The sequence below is a fragment of the Brachypodium distachyon genome, chromosome 1, assembly GCF_000005505.3.
Source record: "Brachypodium distachyon strain Bd21 chromosome 1, Brachypodium_distachyon_v3.0, whole genome shotgun sequence".
NCBI classification, from domain to species: domain Eukaryota; kingdom Viridiplantae; phylum Streptophyta; class Magnoliopsida; order Poales; family Poaceae; genus Brachypodium; species Brachypodium distachyon.
The window spans coordinates 34524038-34544349 of record NC_016131.3 but is presented as its reverse complement, the minus strand read 5'-3'; the positions used below and the strand labels follow the sequence as shown (position 1 = coordinate 34544349).

Here is a 20312-nt window from a genome sequence, read left to right as displayed (position 1 = left end):
GAGCTGAAAATTCACGTTCCTAGGGCCCTATGAAACATGAACTCAGTAAACAAATACTGTGCAGTGCAGAATCAAGTGCTTTGTACTCAATATGAGCCTTCCGAGGCTCAGTTAGCAAATTTCGTCAATAAGCCCAACACAGCTTCTGCCTCTCCTGACTCGGTGTTGTGGATCCACCGTAAGCTTAGAAAGGTGCTAAAGATGTACTTCCGTCCTGACTTTTGGATCACGTCACTTATTTCCGAACGGAAAAATGTACAGACATAATTTCTGCATATTTGTCACACAGGTAGAATATATATTTGGTCTATGCCCCTGTGGAGAAACAAGTTGCACATTTTCTCACACTGAATTTCTGCTTATTTGTCACACATGTAGTATATATACTTGGGCTATGCCCCTGTGAAAATACTAAGTTGCATGTTTTCTCACACTGATCTCCGTTCTCAGTTTTTCGACACATGGTAGTAGATAACTAGTAGATATAAGTTCGAAAAAAAAAAACTAAGGAAAGTGAACCATCTTTGCAAATTTCCACTAGAACAAGAAACGTTCTTTCTGACTCAGGTTTACACAACACTAAAAATTGGCAAAGACATGCCGCAAGGCATACAAGCTAAAGTTTACGAGTATTCTACAAAGTTTCTTCCCCGCTAACACTAACACCGAACAAAATTGTGGTCCTCTCATCAAGCAGCAATTCAGGTGAGTTCGACCAGAGACCTAGTCACAGAATCACCATCCGTGATCGCGAAGCAGCAGACACTTGTGCATAGATCGTACATTAGGCTTGTGAAATCTTAGCATACTCCGTTGCCTTCTGCATCACAAGCTCCATTCTTTCTCTGTCGCCCTGAGACTTCTCGTATGCCAGGTATTTCTTGAACAAGAACTGCAAACGATGAGCATCGAACAGAGAAACCAGCATTAATACAAGGAACGCTAATAAAGCCCTTGTTGAAAATGGTGGCATGTAATACTGAATCGCAAATATCAGGTATCCTCAGTAAAAATGTAACGATCTGTTTAAACATTAATTCTGGATATCCCACAGGAAAAGAGAACAGGCCAGAGATATGCTGGGAAAGAGGACAGATAAAGAGTAAGGGTACAAGTTTGAGCTCAACCCCAACTAACCAAGCTAACCCTGCCATGTTAGCCATACGATTTCAGCTACAAAGAAATAAATAACAATTAAATGGGTGAAGTATGGAGTTTACTACTTTGGAATCAAGTACACTCAGAGACTGAGTGTACGTGACAACAATATCTCTGACTGAATTTTATGCATGCATTTGTTGTTAATATACTACTCCCTCCGATCCTAAATTATTGTCTCAAATATGTCCAAATATGGATGTATCTATTATTAAAAAGCGTATAGATACATGTAATATTTCAACAACAATTTAGGATCGGAGGTAGTAGTAAGAATACACGGCAAATGGGCCAAACCTTCATCTTTTTTGGAGGAAGACTAAGGCATGTCACTCTATCAAATAATGCCCGTATAACGTCCGTGTCACCAAGGCGAATTTCCTACAAAAGATAATGCTTGTTGTCAATAAAACTATATCAGGTGACCGATAAACAGAAAAAGGGTGACAATTTACAATTGCATACTTGGTCAAGGTAAACACTCCAAAGATCTGTTCTTTTTGGATACTCCCTTAAGATAAGCTCAAATCTGGATCTCCCTTCCTCAGGCACCCCACACTTGAACTCCAGGATAGCAGTCTGTGAGAGAAATTTAATACGCTTGCTCTGTGGCAGACTTAGAAGCGCACGGTTTATGATGGATTTGATGTATTCAACATCCCTGCCTTGCTTGAGAGAAAATTGAATGCGGCGCAACCAGATCTACAATTGCATAGTGTAAGTCAGAAATTTGATCCTAAAATAAGCAGGAGACTGAGCTACTAACCTTGCATGAAGTCTTGAATCTTTTGGTCATTCTATCGAAAAGTTCATCTGCCAGTTCGTGCTGGTCAGTTCTCTCATACATTCCAAGAAGAGCCAAGTGCACCTTTTTGGGATCACAATACTGCATGGCTCTCTGGAATATTTTCTTGACAGCATCCTAGTATACATACAACAAATCAGTATCCTTGACCGGGACAACAGAGAGAAGCCTAATACTGTCATCTAAACTCACCTCCCGTGGACAACCATATTCATTTTCAAGATTAAAGTATGCTACCCATACATTGAGTTTCTCCTCCTCTTCTCGCATGTTTATTGTTCTCAAAGCCCTAATAAACACAAGGGACAACTGTATTACGATAAGATTGTGTGCGACAGGCTTGAACTTGACAATATAAAATATCCAGATCTCTTTGCTAAAGAGATTAATATGAATGGAAATTCTCATGGAAACTTTTGAAGTGACAGCTTCCTACCACCAGTTAAAAAAATTAGCAGAAAACAAGGATCCATATACAGCAGATGTACCTTTCAGCTACTGAACGTGCTTTCTCAACATCTGCAAGGTCTAACAAAAATGCCATATAGTTTATCCAGACAAAGCTACTGTTTGGAGAGCTCCGGACCAACTTCTCAAATTCATCTGGAGTTTTTGGTATATCTTTCTGTAAAGCCCTTTCCTCCAAGGCACTGATATCTAGTTCCCTGAAAAATATACACGATGTAAAGAGTCTAATGCCACTGTTGAAGGTACAAGGAGAATAAAATGTGTGAAAACCTTTGTTTCCTCGCCTTCTCCTTCAACCGTTTATCGCTCTTTTGAACAATTGATCCAGTTCCATTAGCAATTTTAGGACCTTTATCATCACTATCTTGGTCAGAACCTTCATATTCATCCAAGGAGACTTGAAGTGGCAACACAGAAGCCCTGGGTTCTGGCTCTGGAACAACTAAGGCGCTGTTCAAATCACTAGACATCTCAGGGACATGATTGATGTCCATAGGAACCCTTTCATCATCATCGTCGTCGTCATTTATACCATCAGTCAGACCAGAGACAAAATAAGATTTCTTCATGCCAAGGGACACTCGGCGCCGTTCCTCGTCAATCTGAATGTAGAGAAGAGGAAGTGGAATTTTAACACACATAAAGTGGCAAAAGACCAATCTGACCATAAATAAAACTTGCCTTCAAAATCTTGGCTTTAACCATATCACCAGCTTTGTAGCAAGAGTTAATATCAAGAACTGGCTCATCAGAAAGTTCTGATACATGACACAAGCCCACCTACAAAGGGATGATCTACATGACATACCAGTTAATGAAAACACTTGCAGAATCTAAAGAGGACAAAAGGATACCAGTTCACTGCTCTGGATTGTCACAAATAATCCATAGGATTCAACCCGTTTAACTTGACCATCAATGATGTCCCCAACATGCAGATCACTGTAACTAATGCCATCCGACTTCTGTGATTTGCTACCTGTGCCCTTCCTAAGTGATACTTCAACTTTCCCTGATAGTGGTTCTGCAGACAAGACCCTGCAGGAATTTTCCATTACATGAGAGAAAATGTTTGTAGTTGATGTCCATTTATGAATTGCAAGATCTAACCTTCCGTGTACAAGCATTCCAACCGAGAAATCCTTCTGAGGATTTTCGACATACTCATCTGACAAATTTGACAAAATAATCCTAGCCTCGATCATTCGAGAAAGCATAATGAAACAACCTTTGGCATTCACGTTCTTCACATAACCCTACAAAGGACATCATGTTACTCTTTTCTTCAAAGAAATAAATGTAGGAAAGGCTCCAACGGGAAAATATGTAATTGGATAAAACCTCATGTTACTCCATCGCATAGAAAATAAATTTATAGAAATTGGTAAAAGGCTAAATATAAAACAGCCAAGGCAATCAAGAAACTAACTTCATTTCTACACTGCAGTAGAAACAAGTTCTACTCATTTCGGTGCTCGATGCTTGCTGCCAACAACATGGCGTGTAATTTTCCTTAATTCTAAAACCATAAAAGGTGGTAGGTATCTTGGATAGAACATAAAATATTATTTCAGCTCTGGTATAACATAACATCTTATAGCACACACACACACCACCCCAGGCCCAAAGTTTATAATAGAAATGTTGTATGAAGGTAACAACATTAACATTCACTAACATTCACACCAAAACAAGTTTCTTTTAGAAACTGCAAAAATGGTGAGCTGTGGCTCCTACTAGTAGACTGCATCAAGTCAAAATTTTCAGGCAGAAAGTAAACACTCATAAAATGAGAAGAAAATACCTTAACCTCTGATCCAGGGGACAGATCATTGACGTTCTCAAACCGGGTAGTGCAAGTTGCCCTACAAAATAAATGTCATGCATTAAGTGGTAGACATAATATTTTTTAGGACAACTAAAATAATGATACTTTGTGTACAACATTCAAAATTCTAACAGGCCTATTTCATGTGAGGGATTGGGTCAGTGTTTTTTTCGGATTTTGCGGATGTCAGTATTTTGCAATCCCCAACACAGCCAGAAAGGCAGTTGTAGCTGTCCAGATTTAATTTGTACTTAAGGTCTGTTTGAAATACAGTGTAGCAATAAATTTCGACAAAAATAAACATATTTACCACAGTTAAAACATCACTGTCCATAGTTTCTTCGGAATCAACAATACTTTTGCAAGTGATATGACTTACGAATCATCAACTAGTTTTCTTGATGGGTCATGACTTGTGCATAGGATAGATGAACGAAGTGACAGTTCTACTCGGACAGATCCTTCAGATGGGCGGCTTACAGCCAGGACCTTGCACTTCACGAACTGACCTTCATGGAATCCAGAAAGGGGTTCTGGTACCCACGAATCAACAATTTCAGTATAATGAACCCTTCCATGAAGATGAGGTCCAATCTGGATGAGTAGCCCACCAACACCAGGTAGAATCTTTTGAATGCGTCCACCAATTATATCGCCTTCCTTTGTATGTTCAGCAATAGAAGAGATTGGTTTTTGGGTGTCATCTATATTCTTGAGCATGGCTTGGTTATCAAGTGCTTTCAGCCTCAACAACTTTTTCTCTCTATTCACCCCAATAATATATCCTTTCACTGCTTGGCCGACACGGTACCGCTGTTGGAACTCTTTTAGTTCAATGGGCTCAACGGAACTATCGAGAATAAATAAATGCGCCGTAACATTTCTTGATACAGTTAACCAGACCCACTCCCTGTCCACCTTGACGACATAAGCACGCACAATTCCATTCACTGAATGGTTTGATTTGTTTTCAAGGGCATTTAATTGTTTGGACTCTCCTGTTAGATGGTCAGGCAGAAGAAGAAAAACAGAAATCAGGAAAACAAGTCATATCAAATCATAAGCACCAAAAGTACAAATAATGATGGTTAAACTAAACGGAAGCAGTTAACTATAAGAGATGGATATATATTATGGAATACACAAACGAAGATTTTGTGTACAGCATACCTTGAAGCACAGATGGTCTAATAGACAGTTCCCATTTTAGTTTTCTGCCGCTATTTGCTGAATGTTCAGCTTGGGCAACAACTCTTGCATGGATCTTTTGCCCAATTCTGAGTTTACTAAAAGGATGCTCACTGCAATCATCTTCAAGGACCTGAAAGAAATATATAACCAATCTCAGATCCAAAATTTACTTATGGAAATCACTCTAAATAAAAAGTTCGGTATATACCTCGGTAATATGAATCCTCCCATGATGATTGACACCAAATTTCACAATAAGCTCAAGTGGCTTGATATCGATAACCTGTGACCAAACAGGATCAACAGGCATAAGCAAAGTTTGCAAATAAAGAGCAAAGACTGGCCAATCATAAAAAATGCTAGTCGCACCTCTGCTTCAACAAGTGACCCAACTTTGTCGGACAATTTCTTCGCTTTTCTAGAACTAGAGAGACCAGAACCCTGCCCTGATGTTTTCGGGAGTAGGATAAGTCTTCCAGAAGGGTCAGAACTTGGGATACTTCCAACAACGACAGTAATGCTTCAACAAAACACAAAAGGAAAAATAAGAATATTACTCAGAATTTGGGAATTGTAACTGCATGAGTTCCAACATAACAGGGCCACTTTCCAAAAACTATTGGCAATCATATTACTTAAGAAAATGATATAGCCTTGACAGTCTGTCTGTGTTTGGTGTAACATACTGTGCTGCTTTGCACTGAACTCTAAATCATTTACGGTAATACACTAAGAAACTGCCTTGTTCAGCTGCAAACATGGCAGATGTTCCTATATATCTATATCAGACTGGATGCATTTCCTACTGTGACAATATAAAATATGAAACTCCAAGCACGACACTACCAAACTATATCACGAACCCCAGACTGCCCAAGCATTTATAGAACTTTCTACGGGATTTTCATTCAAAAGAAGGATCAACATATAAAAGATCAACAATGATGACAACAATGCAGATACAATACCACAACATTATAAAAACACGGTGTAAAAGAAGCTTGTGGTTCAACAAGCAGCTAGAGCTTGGAACAATGCAACACTTGAGCTTTAGGACCTTACTGAGACAAGCTTGAGCTTGATAGGATTGAATATTAATATACTCCCTCAGATCCTAATTGTTGCCGTTGTTTTAGTTCAAATTTGTAATAAAACAACGACAAGAATTTAGGATCGGAGGAATACATATTTAGTACATAGTGTGAACAGTTCAACTAAGCTTAATTCAAGAGAGGCTCAGACTTGTCTTATCAATGTTATGTTGCATTGTCAACCTACTGTTGTGGAGCAGGGAGTCCAAAAATGTTAAAATCCAGAGTCCTTTAGGCAATTGTATCGTATTAGGAAATCATGTAAATAGTAGGGGTGGAGTATACTGTATTGTATTAGGGTATACTGCTATGAATATTGTTGTGGTATATCAAAGTATAGTGCTTTGATTAATCAACACAGCACAACACAACTCAAATAAATTCACATGATTACCGCTGCCCATTATCATAATGGTGGTGAGGAAGCAGCTGAGAGTTGTAATCCATCAATGGTGCAAAACCTATTGCATGATTATACTCGGGGACAGAAAGAACCTGGATAGAATCAAACATAAACAATAAGAATTTGTAACCCTTTTATTCAATTAAGAAATTGGTCATATAATGAGTAATTTGCACACCACATAGCTCTCTTTGACTATCTCCACAACTGCATTCACTTCTTCATGAAGCTCCAAGTCCAAAACCGCAGCTCTGTGACGTTTCTGGAGTGCAACCAAAGAACCAGTCCAAGATACAAAATGTTGGTGTAAAAAAAATTAAATTGGTAGACTGAAGACTGGCAAATTGAGAACCATGCAGATATTTTATTTGGTGAAGTAAAATCAAACAACATACAAACTGAGGTTCAGAAACAAATGGTGGCAGCAATTTCGAGAGTCTCAATGCTAAAGGCCATTAGAGCAGTCTCTAGCAAGCACCACAGATAGGGAGGGCAGGATGGCAGGAAATATAGGAGGCACGTAAATCTAGAAGAAGGTGCTGCTATTACCTTCTTTTTTCCATCCATGCTGACACTGCCAATTAGTTCCGGCTTAAGGGATAAATTTACAACTCCATCAGATAAATCCACAATAAGACCCTTCACAGAAGAACCCACTTTTACAGTACTGCCACCAACTGCAGAAGAAGAGAATGGAACTTTTGAAACGAGTAACAATGATGCGCCAATTAAAGGCATAAAGGAAGAAAATGAGTTACTTACGTTGATGATGTTCAATCAGGCCAACAACATCAGGATGGTCTTTGAAGTTAAGGATAACACCATATTCTTCTACTGCTCCCACCTCCCCCTTAACCAAGCTGCCAATGCCAAGAGATTTCTTCCAATCATGAGAAGTACTGCTACCTGAATACTTCATTTCCGCAATCTAGATCAACAAGGTAACACCAATTATAAGAGTACACACTAAAACATATTATGAAATGAGACTAATCCATATCTCAGAAACATAAAGGTGAAAACTAGTAAACAAAGTGAACAAATCAGAAACTTTCAGATATTTGATATTTTGAATAGAATCGCTGTGATGTTATTTCCATCTAAAAAAGCCTAAATTTAGAGAATCACGATGGATGACGACAGACCCTAATCCCCGGTTTCTGACGGGGATTTCCTCTAGTGGGGGATAGGAATGGTACAAATTTAATCCCCCACATGCTCGTGTTAAAGAAGTCATCCCCATCAGGTCTTGCGTGGCCGTCCCTGCTCGATAATTCCACATACCCGCCACCCATGAAGCCCAGCGAAGCATATGACATGTAGGCCAGATATACCAGTATATAGGATATACTGGGCCAAAACCCTAACAAAGCCTGGTTCCAGATGCCGCTGCCCACAATATGTCAAAACCCCAATCCTTCATCTGCTTTTACTCTCCTGCTCCTGAACTTCCTGCTGCTGTTGCTTCCATCAACCATTGGACCATTCCTTGTCCAACACAGCAACCCTGTGACCTCCAGCAACCAGCACGCGGCTTGCCATAGTCTGCCTGCAAGCTCCAGTACCTGCATTCTGGCTGTCATCATTTGCCTCTAGCCTCCAGGAGGAGAAACATCGCCCGCTGTCGTCTGCTACAGAATTTTTCATGGGGGCCGAGACCGGAGTCAGGGGGGTGGGCGGGGACCAGGGACTGGGATAATTCTAGGGCATCCAAACGGTCTACAGTTCCCCATCAGCGATTGGCCACATTTCCATAATCAACAGTGCTGAATGTCCAGATTATGCCAGAGCTACAACAAACACACCCTTGTAACCTTGCAAGTTCCACCCAGACCTCACCAACACTGCTGTCTTATCAAGCTTCCATTATCAATGCCCCCCAATATACCACAGTGTTACCAGCCACAAGATAAAAGTTCCCTTCAACAGTTTAACTTGGAGCAAAAAAGTAAACATATTTAAATGATGACCTTCTGATCCAGAAGAAAGTATCCTTGCATAAAGGAACAATCTGGTGAAGAGCACACAGACTGTTGCAGTGAAAGCTTCAATCGGGCAGATTCTGCATTTACCTATAATAAATGATGTACAATTCAGAGCAATCCAAACACGCAGTATTCAAACATGCAAGTACCAACAGCAGTATATCATACGTACGTTGAGGATGTGACTTCGAACTGATTGGCCAACAAAGAACGCAGCAGAAAGCTTTTCCATTGGTATATCAACTGCCTTTAGGAAACATGATTAGGCTTCTCTTTTCAGATAAAGAGAGAGAACGGCAGAATGAAGACATGCAAGGTTAAGCTTTCTTTTAAGATTAAGTGAACGACTGAACCAAAATATACTTACTTTATCCTTGGGAGAGAAACCAGTCAGATGTCCAAGAAAGCGAACAAAACAACCAGCTTCTATGATGTTGCAAATATAACCCTAAGGTAAAAGAGATGTCAACAAACTTGCTCATCAAAAATCTAACTGAAACAAATAAAGAATTGTACATGAACTACAGCTCCCGCTTGCATCTGCGATATCTCTGATGGAATGTCATTTGCACTGTTGATAAGTGACTGTTTAGCAGAAAGAATTAAATTTTGCCCTTCGGTATCTGCACAACATGATATTCAAAAAGGGAAAGGCAATAATCACTCAATTGAAGAAATATTCAACCAAAAAAAAACAAGAGTGCACATGCTGGATCAGTAAACGACAAATCGGTTGCATGAAAAACACATTATACACAGACTAAGCCATACTATGCACAACAGCATAGTTTACTGCCATGTGCCACAGTAAAACATGGTTCAGAATCTTCAGATACAAGTATACATATTACTAGTACACTGTACTCACAAACTGAACGGACGATGGAAAATTGTCCATTGATCGATATGAATTTAATAAGAGGCTAGAATTTTAATGACTTTACCAAGAACTAGAAGCTGGTTGAACTCATGGCCAGGCTTCAATAAATTCTTCAACTGAGCAGCTTGGCCTAATTAAGAAGAAAAAAGGTAAATGGCATACTGAACAGCACATGTACAGATGAACAAAAAAAGACATGTGGACGTGTGGGCCACACCTTGTGTCTGTTTTGCATGCAGCATAAGGGGATGGAGTATTCCGAATGAGGACTTACCATGATGATCGGCCAAATGCTCGTCAAGTATAGATCCCTTGGAGAAGCCATTTACACTGACAACAACAGCTGCAGGAGTAAGCCGCTCCACAACAGCAGAGACAATAGTACCCACCTTCGCAGTATCGGCTTGAATAATCCTGCATGAGAAAAATGAAACGCAGAATAGTGAAACTTTAGTTGTTAAGCTACACAAAGCAATAGGAAAATTGCCTGAGAAAAACACAGGTACTGGTTCACAAACCAGGCATGGAACTGCCCAAGACATTTTCCGGTTAAAAAGCGGCTACTAGGTGTCAGTGGTCGCCAACAAGAGACTGGAAGTATTGGAAATGATCTTAGCTAAAGATAAACGAAGAAAAAGGAAGATGCAGTAAACACAAAATGATCATGTTTTGACTCATGTAACAAAGGTCTAAGAGCTGTAACAGTTGCAGATCATTTAAGAATACACATGCCCTTCAGAACAAAGAAAGCGTATTTATACAACACCTGGGACTATTATTGAGTGAACGGGACTACTCTGTGTATGATAGTCGTACGATTTCCATAAGATGCCTAGGTGATCTATTGAATCTGCTTAGCCCATAGGCCCAGGCCCAAGTGCAACGGTGGAATTTTGCTAGGCAGTGTAAGCAAATCGTGCAATTTTGTATCGTACGCGTAGCAGTGCTCTTTAGTGAATTAAACATGCTCACAAAAAAGTATGGACTTCAGTTATAAGGCGAAACAAAACCCTAAACCAAGTAAGCTTCCTGATTCACCCTCTGCCACCCTTTGCTCCACTAGCTAGCTGCAGAACATGAGACGAGATGACAGCCACAACCGCACAGCTGCCCGGATCTTCATGCTCGTTGTCGGCCACTGGCCTGCCATCCACGTCTTCCTTCCCACCCGGATCTTCTATATTGCCGCCGGCCACAGCCCTTATCTTCCTCCTGCCCAGATGTTCTTCCTCGCCAGCAGCCGTGCTCCTTATCCTCCCACCATGAATTTCTTCCTTGCCTGTGGCCGCCTTTCTCATCTTCTTCCCTGCCTGTATCCCAACCATATCTACCCAGTATCCCTGCCGTATGCCCGTATCCTGATTTCTTTTATTTGGTTTAAATTGGAAAAGGGGTATACTTGGATACACATCCCGCTGTATCCCGTGGTATCCCTGTATTCTGTCGTATCAGCACGTGGACACAGCTGACCCAGTCGTAACGGTGCTTCATTGGGTGACATCTCTCGCTCGACTGATGTGTTTTTGGACTTGTTCTGCTCATAAATACATCTACAGACGATGTGTACGTAATTACAAATTCAAATTTCTTAATGAAAAGCAGTCGCCCTGCCAGGTTATTGAAAACTAAACAACCATATATCAAGTCCAAGAAAAGTTATTTGTTACTCAATCCATCCAATCGCAAGACCTTGACTAGTATTTTTAATCACAATATACTGGCAAAAATACCAACAATTACATATTCCTAAAGAACTGCAAGACAAATCAACATTATCTAAGACAAATCCAATTATCCAGTTATGGGACATGAGTCAGAGAGCACACAAAGAACAAAGAACAAGAAGGAGCACTCACCTATTAGAAGATGTTGCAAAACTAACATTTAGTTTCATTGAAGCAGGGACAACACTGACAATTCTACATTTGACAACTTGCCCAACATGATAAACACTCCCAGCTTCAGTACCTGGCTCTAGTCCAAGCTCAGATCTAGTAAAAATTAGGAAATATGTTAGATACATATATTCAATAAAACTATAGTGCCTACGGATCCATATATGATATATCCATAGAAAAACGACACTGAAATCTCCAATGAGATTAAATCTGATTTTTTATTAAACCCAACACAGATATAGACTTCAAAGAAATGAGCATGCTTTCACCATGAAAATCATCACATGTAAGGAGTGTAGACAAAACAGAGACCAACCTGCTCACAAAACCCTTAACTCCGTTGTAAAATCTCACAAAGCAACCGTGCTTTTCTATTTTAGTAATCCATCCATGAGTCACTAAACCAATCTTGGCATCAGCATATGAGGCCAACACTTCAAGTTTTGATTTGACCTGAAAGTACTCCATAACTTTATTATTTGACTCCCTGCTCCTGATGAGGCAACTAAAGTATTGCTAAAGAACATACTATAAGATTTCTATCTTGGAATCTTCTAGCTTATACAAGAATGAGGAAAAATGTGAAAGACAATATTTCATCATGCTCTATTCAATGTACAATAATTCACAGGATGTTAGATTTTGAAGGGTAAGAGTACAATTAAGGTACCAGCGATTTCTTGTATGTCACTGTTATTCTCTTGGATTTGCAACCCAAAACACGGAAAAGTAATTCAGCTCCAACCTACAGAAGAGCAACAAAAAAAAGTAGCCATGGACAAGTTATGCAGCTTAATCATATAGCAGCTTCATGATAGATACAACGGAAATTAAGAGGGAGAAAAACACAACACCTTAAATTTCTTCGGTGGCTTTACAACATTATCTAACTCAGACATGTGACGAAGCGGGCAAAGTGCTTTCACACCACCTGCAAACTGCACGATTGCTTCCAAAGGCCCAACAGTAACAACCTTAGCTCTCACTACCATTCCTGGTTTGACATCAGCATGGGTGAAAACAGAACCTTCAAAAGCACTGTCCTGCAAAAAAATACAACACAGATATCCTCAGATACAATATCTTTTGCTAGTTGAAGAAAAGGTAATAAATATATTTTACAGGACAGCTTGACAGGTTAGCTGGCATGCTTTGATATTAAGTACATGTATATACCAGCAAGGAAATAATTTGTCAGTTGCATGCCAAAATTAAACAAGATGAACCAACTGGCATGTCTTTCAAATAATTTAGCTAGAATAGTTCAAATGCTAAAAGAATGAGAATCCCGGTAAAGTAAAGAAGAATAAGAATGAGCGTACATTGCCATCATATCTATAATATCTATAAAGTTGATACCCACTAAGAGTCATTTAATGTTTGCAAGCTCCATGCAAAGTGTCCAAATCATCAAGTTTATTCCCACTAAGCTCAACATGCAAAGTGCTATGTCATCAAGTTGATTTCCACTAAGATTCATTTAATAATGTTTGCAAGCTCAACATGCAAAGTGTCCACATCATTAAGTTGATCCCACTAAACTCAACATACAGAGTTTCCACGTCATCATTGTCTCACTAAGATCCGTTTTGATGTTTGCAAGCTCAACATGCATGTCTTCTGTGTGCGAGAAAAACATAAATTTTTTTTATCTCAAGGCACTCTCATCATAACATTTTACCCCTGACGTTACCAAACTCACCAACCATGTCTGCTCTACTCTCATGTCTCATCATTCCGGCATGAGAAGCTAATAATAAATGTACCGATGTAATTCAAAAGATGAGGGATACTAAACCATCATTGGTGCTTTTAAAACCATGTCTTCTCATGCTCGCACCTCAAACCAAATACCGTGTGATCACCCATTTGTCAACATAGGTTATATGAAAAATTAGATGCCACATCTCCAAGTTATTCTTATGAAACTCAGAGCAACAACATGTAGTTCAACCTAAATATTTTTGTCTTTTCAGTTACATGGGAAATTAGTCCCGAAGATAAACAAATTTGTATGCCGTACAAACACATTTAAGTTATCTCTTAAGTCAATGATATCATGAGTTTTAATCCTCCTATATTGTTTATTTTGCTTTGTTACAATCCATTTTTCTTTCACGTAAGGCAAGTGCATTGCTTTTGAGGCCCGCTGCAACGCGCGGGGTATCCACTAGTTAATTACAAATCTAACAAAAGCACAAACAATTTGAGAAGGGTTCAATGAAAAAATAATTAAGACTAAGAAAAGAAGCAACCTGTAACTCATGACCAGAAATAGAAATACTAAACAGTGTCATGGAAACTAAGTAACAAACAGACCAATTCAATCAAATCACACCCTCCACGCTTCATCCAACACCTTTGTTTACTAACAAAGCTACCTTTATAGAAGTATAAACCAGCTACCACTAATGCCAGCTACTTTACCATCTTATTCCATAAATCAGGTGTAATGGTCTTGCTAAATCCAAGTCGCCAGGAAATAGATTTTCTTATGTCCAAGTCGACACACTGACACGTCCAATGTCTCCGTGTTGAGATTTGCACAGGGTTTGAGAGAATCAAAATTAGATCAGACGGCTAGCATCATCGACTTAGACATAAGAAAATCTCAGTCAACTTAGGAGTAGACTGTCCATGCCATGTCCATTTACGCGACGCCACACACTAACATTATCTTTCTAACCATATGAACTCTCATTCACAACTCAATCGACCTTTATGGAACACAGTTGCTAGACAACAACTGTATAGGATGTAAGAAAAGTTCAAAAGTCTATCAGGTGTAGAACAAAAGTAGGATGTAACATGGACCAGGGAGTGTCAAATACTAAGGATTGCTACGCATCAAAAAGTGAAGAATTTAGATATCAAAAGTAAATCAAGACACAGAATAAAAAACAAGTAACCAAATGTAATTACTTTTAGGGTGCCTAGCGCAACTCCTTCAAGATGTCGCACTCCAAGTACACGGACACGTGTGATGCTGCCTTCCTTAAATTTCTTCTCAACTTTCTTCACATCCTTGTCTGATACATCATGTATCTAGAGAAATTTAATATGAAAATATTAGTGATTGTAAGCAACAAAAGATGGATGGGCTCTCTAATGCTAACAGGCAAAAAATATCCAAAAGAAAAGAACACATACACTAACAAATCCAGGTGATGGAGTTGGAGAAGGTATTTCAAGAAAAAGACCGGCCCTTTTATCCATCCTCAGAACCCGAGATCTCTCATAGATTTCTCCAACTTTAACATTCTGCGTGGGGAAGTATCATCAATCACAAAAGAATGGGATAAATGGAAACATTCAAAAAAGGTACGAAAAGAAAATGGTCAGATCAAACCAGAAAACTTACAACAGGGGGTACTTCAAAACGAAGTAAGTGCTGGTTCAATGTAAGCCCAACTGCTCTTGTCGACGGATCAACGAATAAGATTCGGGCATTTACCTGTAAATTGTAGCATAAAGAGAATGAAAAATTCACTTATAAGATCAAAGAAATGATAGTGGAATCAATGTGTGAATTAGAAAAGTGAGGCACAGGCCACGACACAAATGGTACTCCGAGAGCTGCCTGACTATTGTAGCATTAAAGAGTAATTTGCTTTAGTTAAACACTCGAGAAAAGATACACAAAGAGGAGAGATATCCATGGGGCTTTCTTTCCTATACAAAGAACCGGGCACAGGTGGGTACATCCCACACTAAGTATCTGAGGAAACAAATGTCTGGCAACTTTTAAGAGAAATCATAACGGACTGACTAGCAAACAGTTTGGGTCCGGTTCAGGTTTCAAAAACTCTGACAAAAAAGGTGGTAACAAGAGAATTCATAACAAGTTAATATTAAGGCTCAGTTTTCGGTACTGAACCGTGCTGTGCTGGACTTATTCTATAATTTGGTGTGGGAAAATAAACATGAAGGCAGGCAAAAGTTTGTTAGCCAAACAAAAAAAAATTGGCAAAAGCTGGTCAAAATAGCTGGATTATAATAATCAACCTCGATGCCAAACTCAGCATAAGTAAATAAACCTGAACAGTACAAACATTGCTCTCACTCATGCTAAACAGAATTGATCCATGGTCATAACAATTATCAAATGCAGAGGAAAGAACAAATGATTACCTTCTTATTCTTACTGTAATCATCTTTCCAATTACCAGAGGGAAATGAGTTTGACAAATTAAAAATATCAGCCTATAACAAGGAAAAGATAACAATGTGAAATATCTGAGTAAAATCCAAACCATGCCAAAGTTCAAATGCTGAAGTGCTAAGAACTTACGGTTCCAGTGAAATAAGTAAGAAATGACAGCATAACTCCATTTTCAAGAACTGTATGAACACGTGCATTCATCATCATGCCAGGAATTAGATGATCAATAGAAAGGCCTTTCAGATCTTTAATCTACATAGAAGCAGCATTATAAATCATCACTAACTGCATCACAGACATAGAACAGAATAAAGTCAAGAGCCCTTGACTAATAGTAGTTAACCATACGATGGATTTGGAGAGCAAGTCTTCATCACAACTCAAGTGAATAATAGCTCGAGCTTTATCGATTGCCTTCACAACACATTGCACGAGTTGTCCGCTCTCAATCTTCACAGTTTCTACAAAAGAATGCCAGTTGGTTAACTCTTGGCTACTTCCCACAATAAAAAGTTTACCGATAAGTGCACCAAATAACAAGAGGAAAGAAAACAATATCTCAGTGTTTTTCCACAGAATGAGTCTTGCAAACTGGACTATGGACATTATAAGCACTACGAAACTATATTTATGTAAGCTACTAAGTTGCTCCAAGGAATAGAAGTTACCTGTGAAACTGCTAATATAGAACAATAACTGGCATAATGTGTGCAGTTACCTAGACATGTGAAATCTATGAACAAATATAATTGGAACTGTACTCTGATTAAGATATTGCCAATGTCTACCTTTGTCACATTTTGGCATAAATCCACTAAAGGTGGATACTCCGAAATAAAGAATGTAACCATGGTCCTCAACGCTTTTCACTTGGGCAGTGAGTACCTGCGAAACATACATGCGAGAGTTAATTCAGAATCTAACCCATCATCAAGTATGCAAGAACTATAAAAAGGGTGGGTGGGTAATGGACAGTCAATTGAGCAGATTATGTATACTGTTAAAGTTACTGTGAGTAGCACCTTAATCTGGGTAGGCAAGATAAACGACTACTCCCTCCGTTCCATAATTCTTGTCTCAAATTTGCTTAAAAATGGATGTATCTATTTCTAGAAAGTGTCTAGATACATGTAAGATTTCGACAAGAATTATGGAACGGATGTAGTACCAATTAAGCAGACTCTAAATCGAGTAAAGGTGACTCAGTGAGCTGAAAGATTTAATGATGATTACCAACCATAGTTCCATTAAACTTCTCATAGTTTTATATGCAGCTGCAGGGATGCTTAGATTGGTGCCAGGTTTCAACATTGCCCAATTTAGGGAGGGAGGCTCAAACCTCAAGAGAATGTTCAACTCTTTGTACATGTTGTCGGTTCATTGCCAGTGTTTGGCTTTCACACCCATGTGACTGACCAGTCAAAATCTCATGTCTTGACTAAAATTTACATAGTTGCAGTGCCAATTTTGGCTATCAGCGAAACAGCCCCTTTCATTTATAGATACAAAAACCATAAACAAGCTTACCAAATTCTCCTCGCTGAAAGAGTAACGGTGATGGGTATGAGTAGGTGGTGAGGTGTGGCATTAATTTGCGATTGTTTAAATGTTGACTACGTCTAGAAAATGGAAACATGGAAGGGCAGTAAGTTTTCTTTTATGTTATCAGTATTCTTAATGGATGTTTCCCTTTTCCCTTCCATTTTGACTCTGTGGGTCTAAGCTCTGACATGTATCTGCATGATCAGGTACAAGCTTTCAGCTGTGTTGGGTACAAGTTGTTTTATGTGTGTGAATTTTACATAAAATAAAAACAATTGCACACGTACAAAACTTTGATCAATTTTGCATTATGCTAGAGTTGTACACCAATTAAAGACTAGTATGGTTGTGTGTTATGACCTTGTACATATCAAGAACAAAAACGGACAAGGTAATTCATGCGGTTCCATGCTAAGAGTTAAGATCATATCATGCGTATACAGAACCAGGGTGAATATAAATACCATTCCATCCTGGATACCATCAAGAGAAAGACCCTTGTAAATGAGTGTCAACCTCAATGATAACCAGACCCGTTTGTTTACTTTTCCTTCTTTCTTATCATCATCAACTCGTAGAACTACACAAGGTACGAGCTGACCAACATGGACAACTTCAGCACATATACTGCTCTCACTATCCTGCAAGAAGAAGGAACTTGTTTACAGTGAAATAGCATAGCTAAAACCAACATCAGCATCAGTTTGAATTATTATAATTGGACAATATTGGACAAAAAACAATATTGAATTATTATAATTGGCAGAATACTAATTACACAAACTTGAAAGGGAAAAAATCAAAATATCCAATACCTTGTGATTTCCGTGCAGAGCAAGGTCAGACACTTCGTCTTTGCGAACAAACCCTCTCATTCCACCAGGTAGACTTACTATAACATCTTTTTGGTTAACTTCAATTACAACACCCCAAAGCTTCATATTTGGTGAAATATTCTGAGAAAACAAAGGAAAATGATTGACATGGCCGTTACACAAAAACAGCAGCACTCCATCCAAGAATATCGTTCCGAGAATAAATACCCCATAACCAGTTACTTCTGTTGATGCAGATCAGATAGAAAACAAAGCTGACCACTTAAAGAGACCATATGCTAAAGAATCCTCTTGCATTTGATAATTGAGTTGTGGAGAAGATTAGAAGATTAAACACAAAGGGAAATCTGGCTCTGAATCAACTTGATGTTGCATCTAACAGGCACCAGCCGTCAGCCAAGTAAGAATCGAATTAATGAAGTTCATGATTGTGAGGCGCCTTTGACATTTCAAAATGCAAGTTATAATTTACACTCATCTCTGGAAACAGCCATTTAAATTTACACGACATAATTTGGGAGCGCACTGCAGGCAGCGGCATGTGGTGTCAAAGAATCAAAGATGCAAGGAATATGTGGAACTCAGCATTCGCTCAAAAAAAAATGTGGAACTCAGCATATGATGCCAAAGGCTCAAAGCTGTTAAGGCATGTGTGGAACTCAAAACTGGATCACATATATCTCCAATAATGTTAGAGAAATGAACTAGTTGGACAGGTTATATGTCCCAACATTTAATTAGCAATGTTGTCATGTGATCATAAAAAAGGGTATTTCTTCAACCTGACGGTCACGGGCAACAGTATCGAAAAGTCAAACCTTCAAGGTAATGCGATTGGCAAAGCGTGGGAGCTTCCCAGTGGTAGCACCACCGAAAAGGGTCCCCAAATCATCATCAGCGTCAATTCCTATAGAGATGTTGGATTTCCTCTTCTTCGCCCCCCTTCTCTCCTCCTTCTCGAACTCTGCATCTGCCTCCGTGCGCGCCTCTGCCATCTCATCCCTGCTCAGGAGGCTGCGTCCTCCTGCGCACCGAAAGTCCCAAACCCACGTCAGTACGAAACCGGCATACGGAGAGCAGGCCAAACCGCGCGTCCGTTACTCACCTCTCGGGAAGGCACCGTCGTCGTCGGCGGTGAAGAGCGCTGCAGAATGCGGCTCCGGCTCCTGCTCCTGCTGCTTTCCACCACCCCCTTTCTCAACCTCCTCATTTCGGTGGTTTTTGAATTCCTTGCGGTTAGGCCGCAGTTCCGGCTTGCTCGGGCGGGCCGGGGCCTTACCCTTCTTCCTATCACCGTGCGGTGCCATGGCAGCGCCGCGAGCGCAGGGAGAGATGGGAGAACGGTTGTATCGAGAATCCAACCGTATGAGGCGGACCAGGTGGATCCGTGGAGGAGAAGACGGCTCTGAGGTTGGTGTGAGCGGCGGCGCCGACGTATGGGGGAGGGTTTAGGTTTCAGCTGAGGTTTAGGGGAAGGGGTGATGAGTTATTACTCTGGCTGGTGTACAGCTGTGCGGCGCAACCATAGACGCAGGCGGCGGCGCGGCGCGGCGCCGACGGAGGCTGCGAGGCGTGGTGCCGACGCAGGCAGCGGCGAGGCGACGGCGAGCTGCTTCCGGCGGAGCGCTGCTAGGGGAGGGCCGAGTGCACGAATCGGGGAGAAGGGGGGTTTGGGGCGGCGGCGGGCGGATCGTGGGTGGGGTTTTCGGGAGGTTTACGTGAACAGAGGGTGGGGACTGGGCCACTGGGGAGTGTCTAGGCCAGTCTAGGGTTTGATTGATGTTGGGCCAGGCCGAAACTCCATAAGGACTTGTTCTAACTATCCTATGCCTGCCATCCTCCGATTCCACCTGATGAACCAGCCAGCACCAAGAACAGAACTGGAAAGCAGAGGAGGCGAAGCTAAGGGCATCCACAGTCTTTAGAGGTAACAGTACCTCTAAGCTGGGATCCATCTCTGGTCTCTAACTTTATCACCAAATGCTGCAGTCTTTAGAAGCAATTTCATATCTAAGATGGACCTCACGTATCAGTACAAAGTACTATGATGTTCTCACATGATCTT

At 40.1% G+C, this 20312-nt stretch overlaps 1 protein-coding gene across 2 annotated transcripts; it reads right to left on the bottom strand.

Moving 5' to 3' along the window:
- Positions 1 to 505: 505 nt before the first annotated feature.
- LOC100825699 (rRNA biogenesis protein RRP5) lies at positions 506 to 19921 on the bottom strand. 2 transcript variants are annotated; one of them, XM_010229323.3, is made up of 40 exons: positions 19353 to 19917; positions 19066 to 19271; positions 18227 to 18367; positions 17876 to 18052; positions 16658 to 16754; positions 16218 to 16330; positions 15999 to 16121; positions 15839 to 15910; positions 15069 to 15161; positions 14858 to 14968; positions 14630 to 14752; positions 12562 to 12750; positions 12378 to 12452; positions 12024 to 12160; positions 11666 to 11800; positions 10084 to 10223; positions 9874 to 9939; positions 9446 to 9552; positions 9297 to 9377; positions 9102 to 9176; positions 8915 to 9016; positions 7707 to 7872; positions 7494 to 7621; positions 7123 to 7206; positions 6936 to 7036; positions 5820 to 5970; positions 5659 to 5733; positions 5430 to 5580; positions 4639 to 5257; positions 4236 to 4296; positions 3542 to 3687; positions 3286 to 3469; positions 3113 to 3211; positions 2702 to 3033; positions 2452 to 2628; positions 2156 to 2252; positions 1925 to 2080; positions 1624 to 1860; positions 1456 to 1539; positions 506 to 892 (listed from the first exon to the last, which is right to left on the bottom strand). In XM_010229323.3, exons 1-40 carry the CDS (start codon positions 19552 to 19554, stop codon positions 785 to 787), a joined length of 5721 nt encoding a protein of 1906 aa, XP_010227625.1. In that variant the 5' UTR covers positions 19555 to 19917; the 3' UTR covers positions 506 to 784. The 2 variants fall into 2 exon arrangements, 1 of the variants encoding a protein (XP_010227625.1); XR_002961726.1 differs by lacking the exons at positions 506 to 892; positions 1456 to 1539; positions 1624 to 1860 and having other exon boundaries at positions 2028 to 2080; positions 2156 to 2272; positions 19353 to 19921.
- Positions 19922 to 20312: the final 391 nt, after the last annotated feature.

What these genes read in the sequence shown, in the direction of transcription:
- LOC100825699 (XM_010229323.3), bottom strand. Translation starts at nt 19,554, where the DNA reads ATGGCACCGCACGGTGATAGGAAGAAGGGTAAGGCCCCGGCCCGCCCG. An exon ending in AGCCACCGAAGAAATTTAAG is followed by an intron (nt 12,453 to 12,561) that starts GTGTTGTGTTTT and finishes GCTCTTCTGTAG; the next exon opens with GTTGGAGCTGAATTACTTTT. An exon ending in CCCCTGGATCAGAGGTTAAG is followed by an intron (nt 3,688 to 4,235) that starts GTATTTTCTTCT and finishes TGTCCTTTGTAG; the next exon opens with GGTTATGTGAAGAACGTGAA.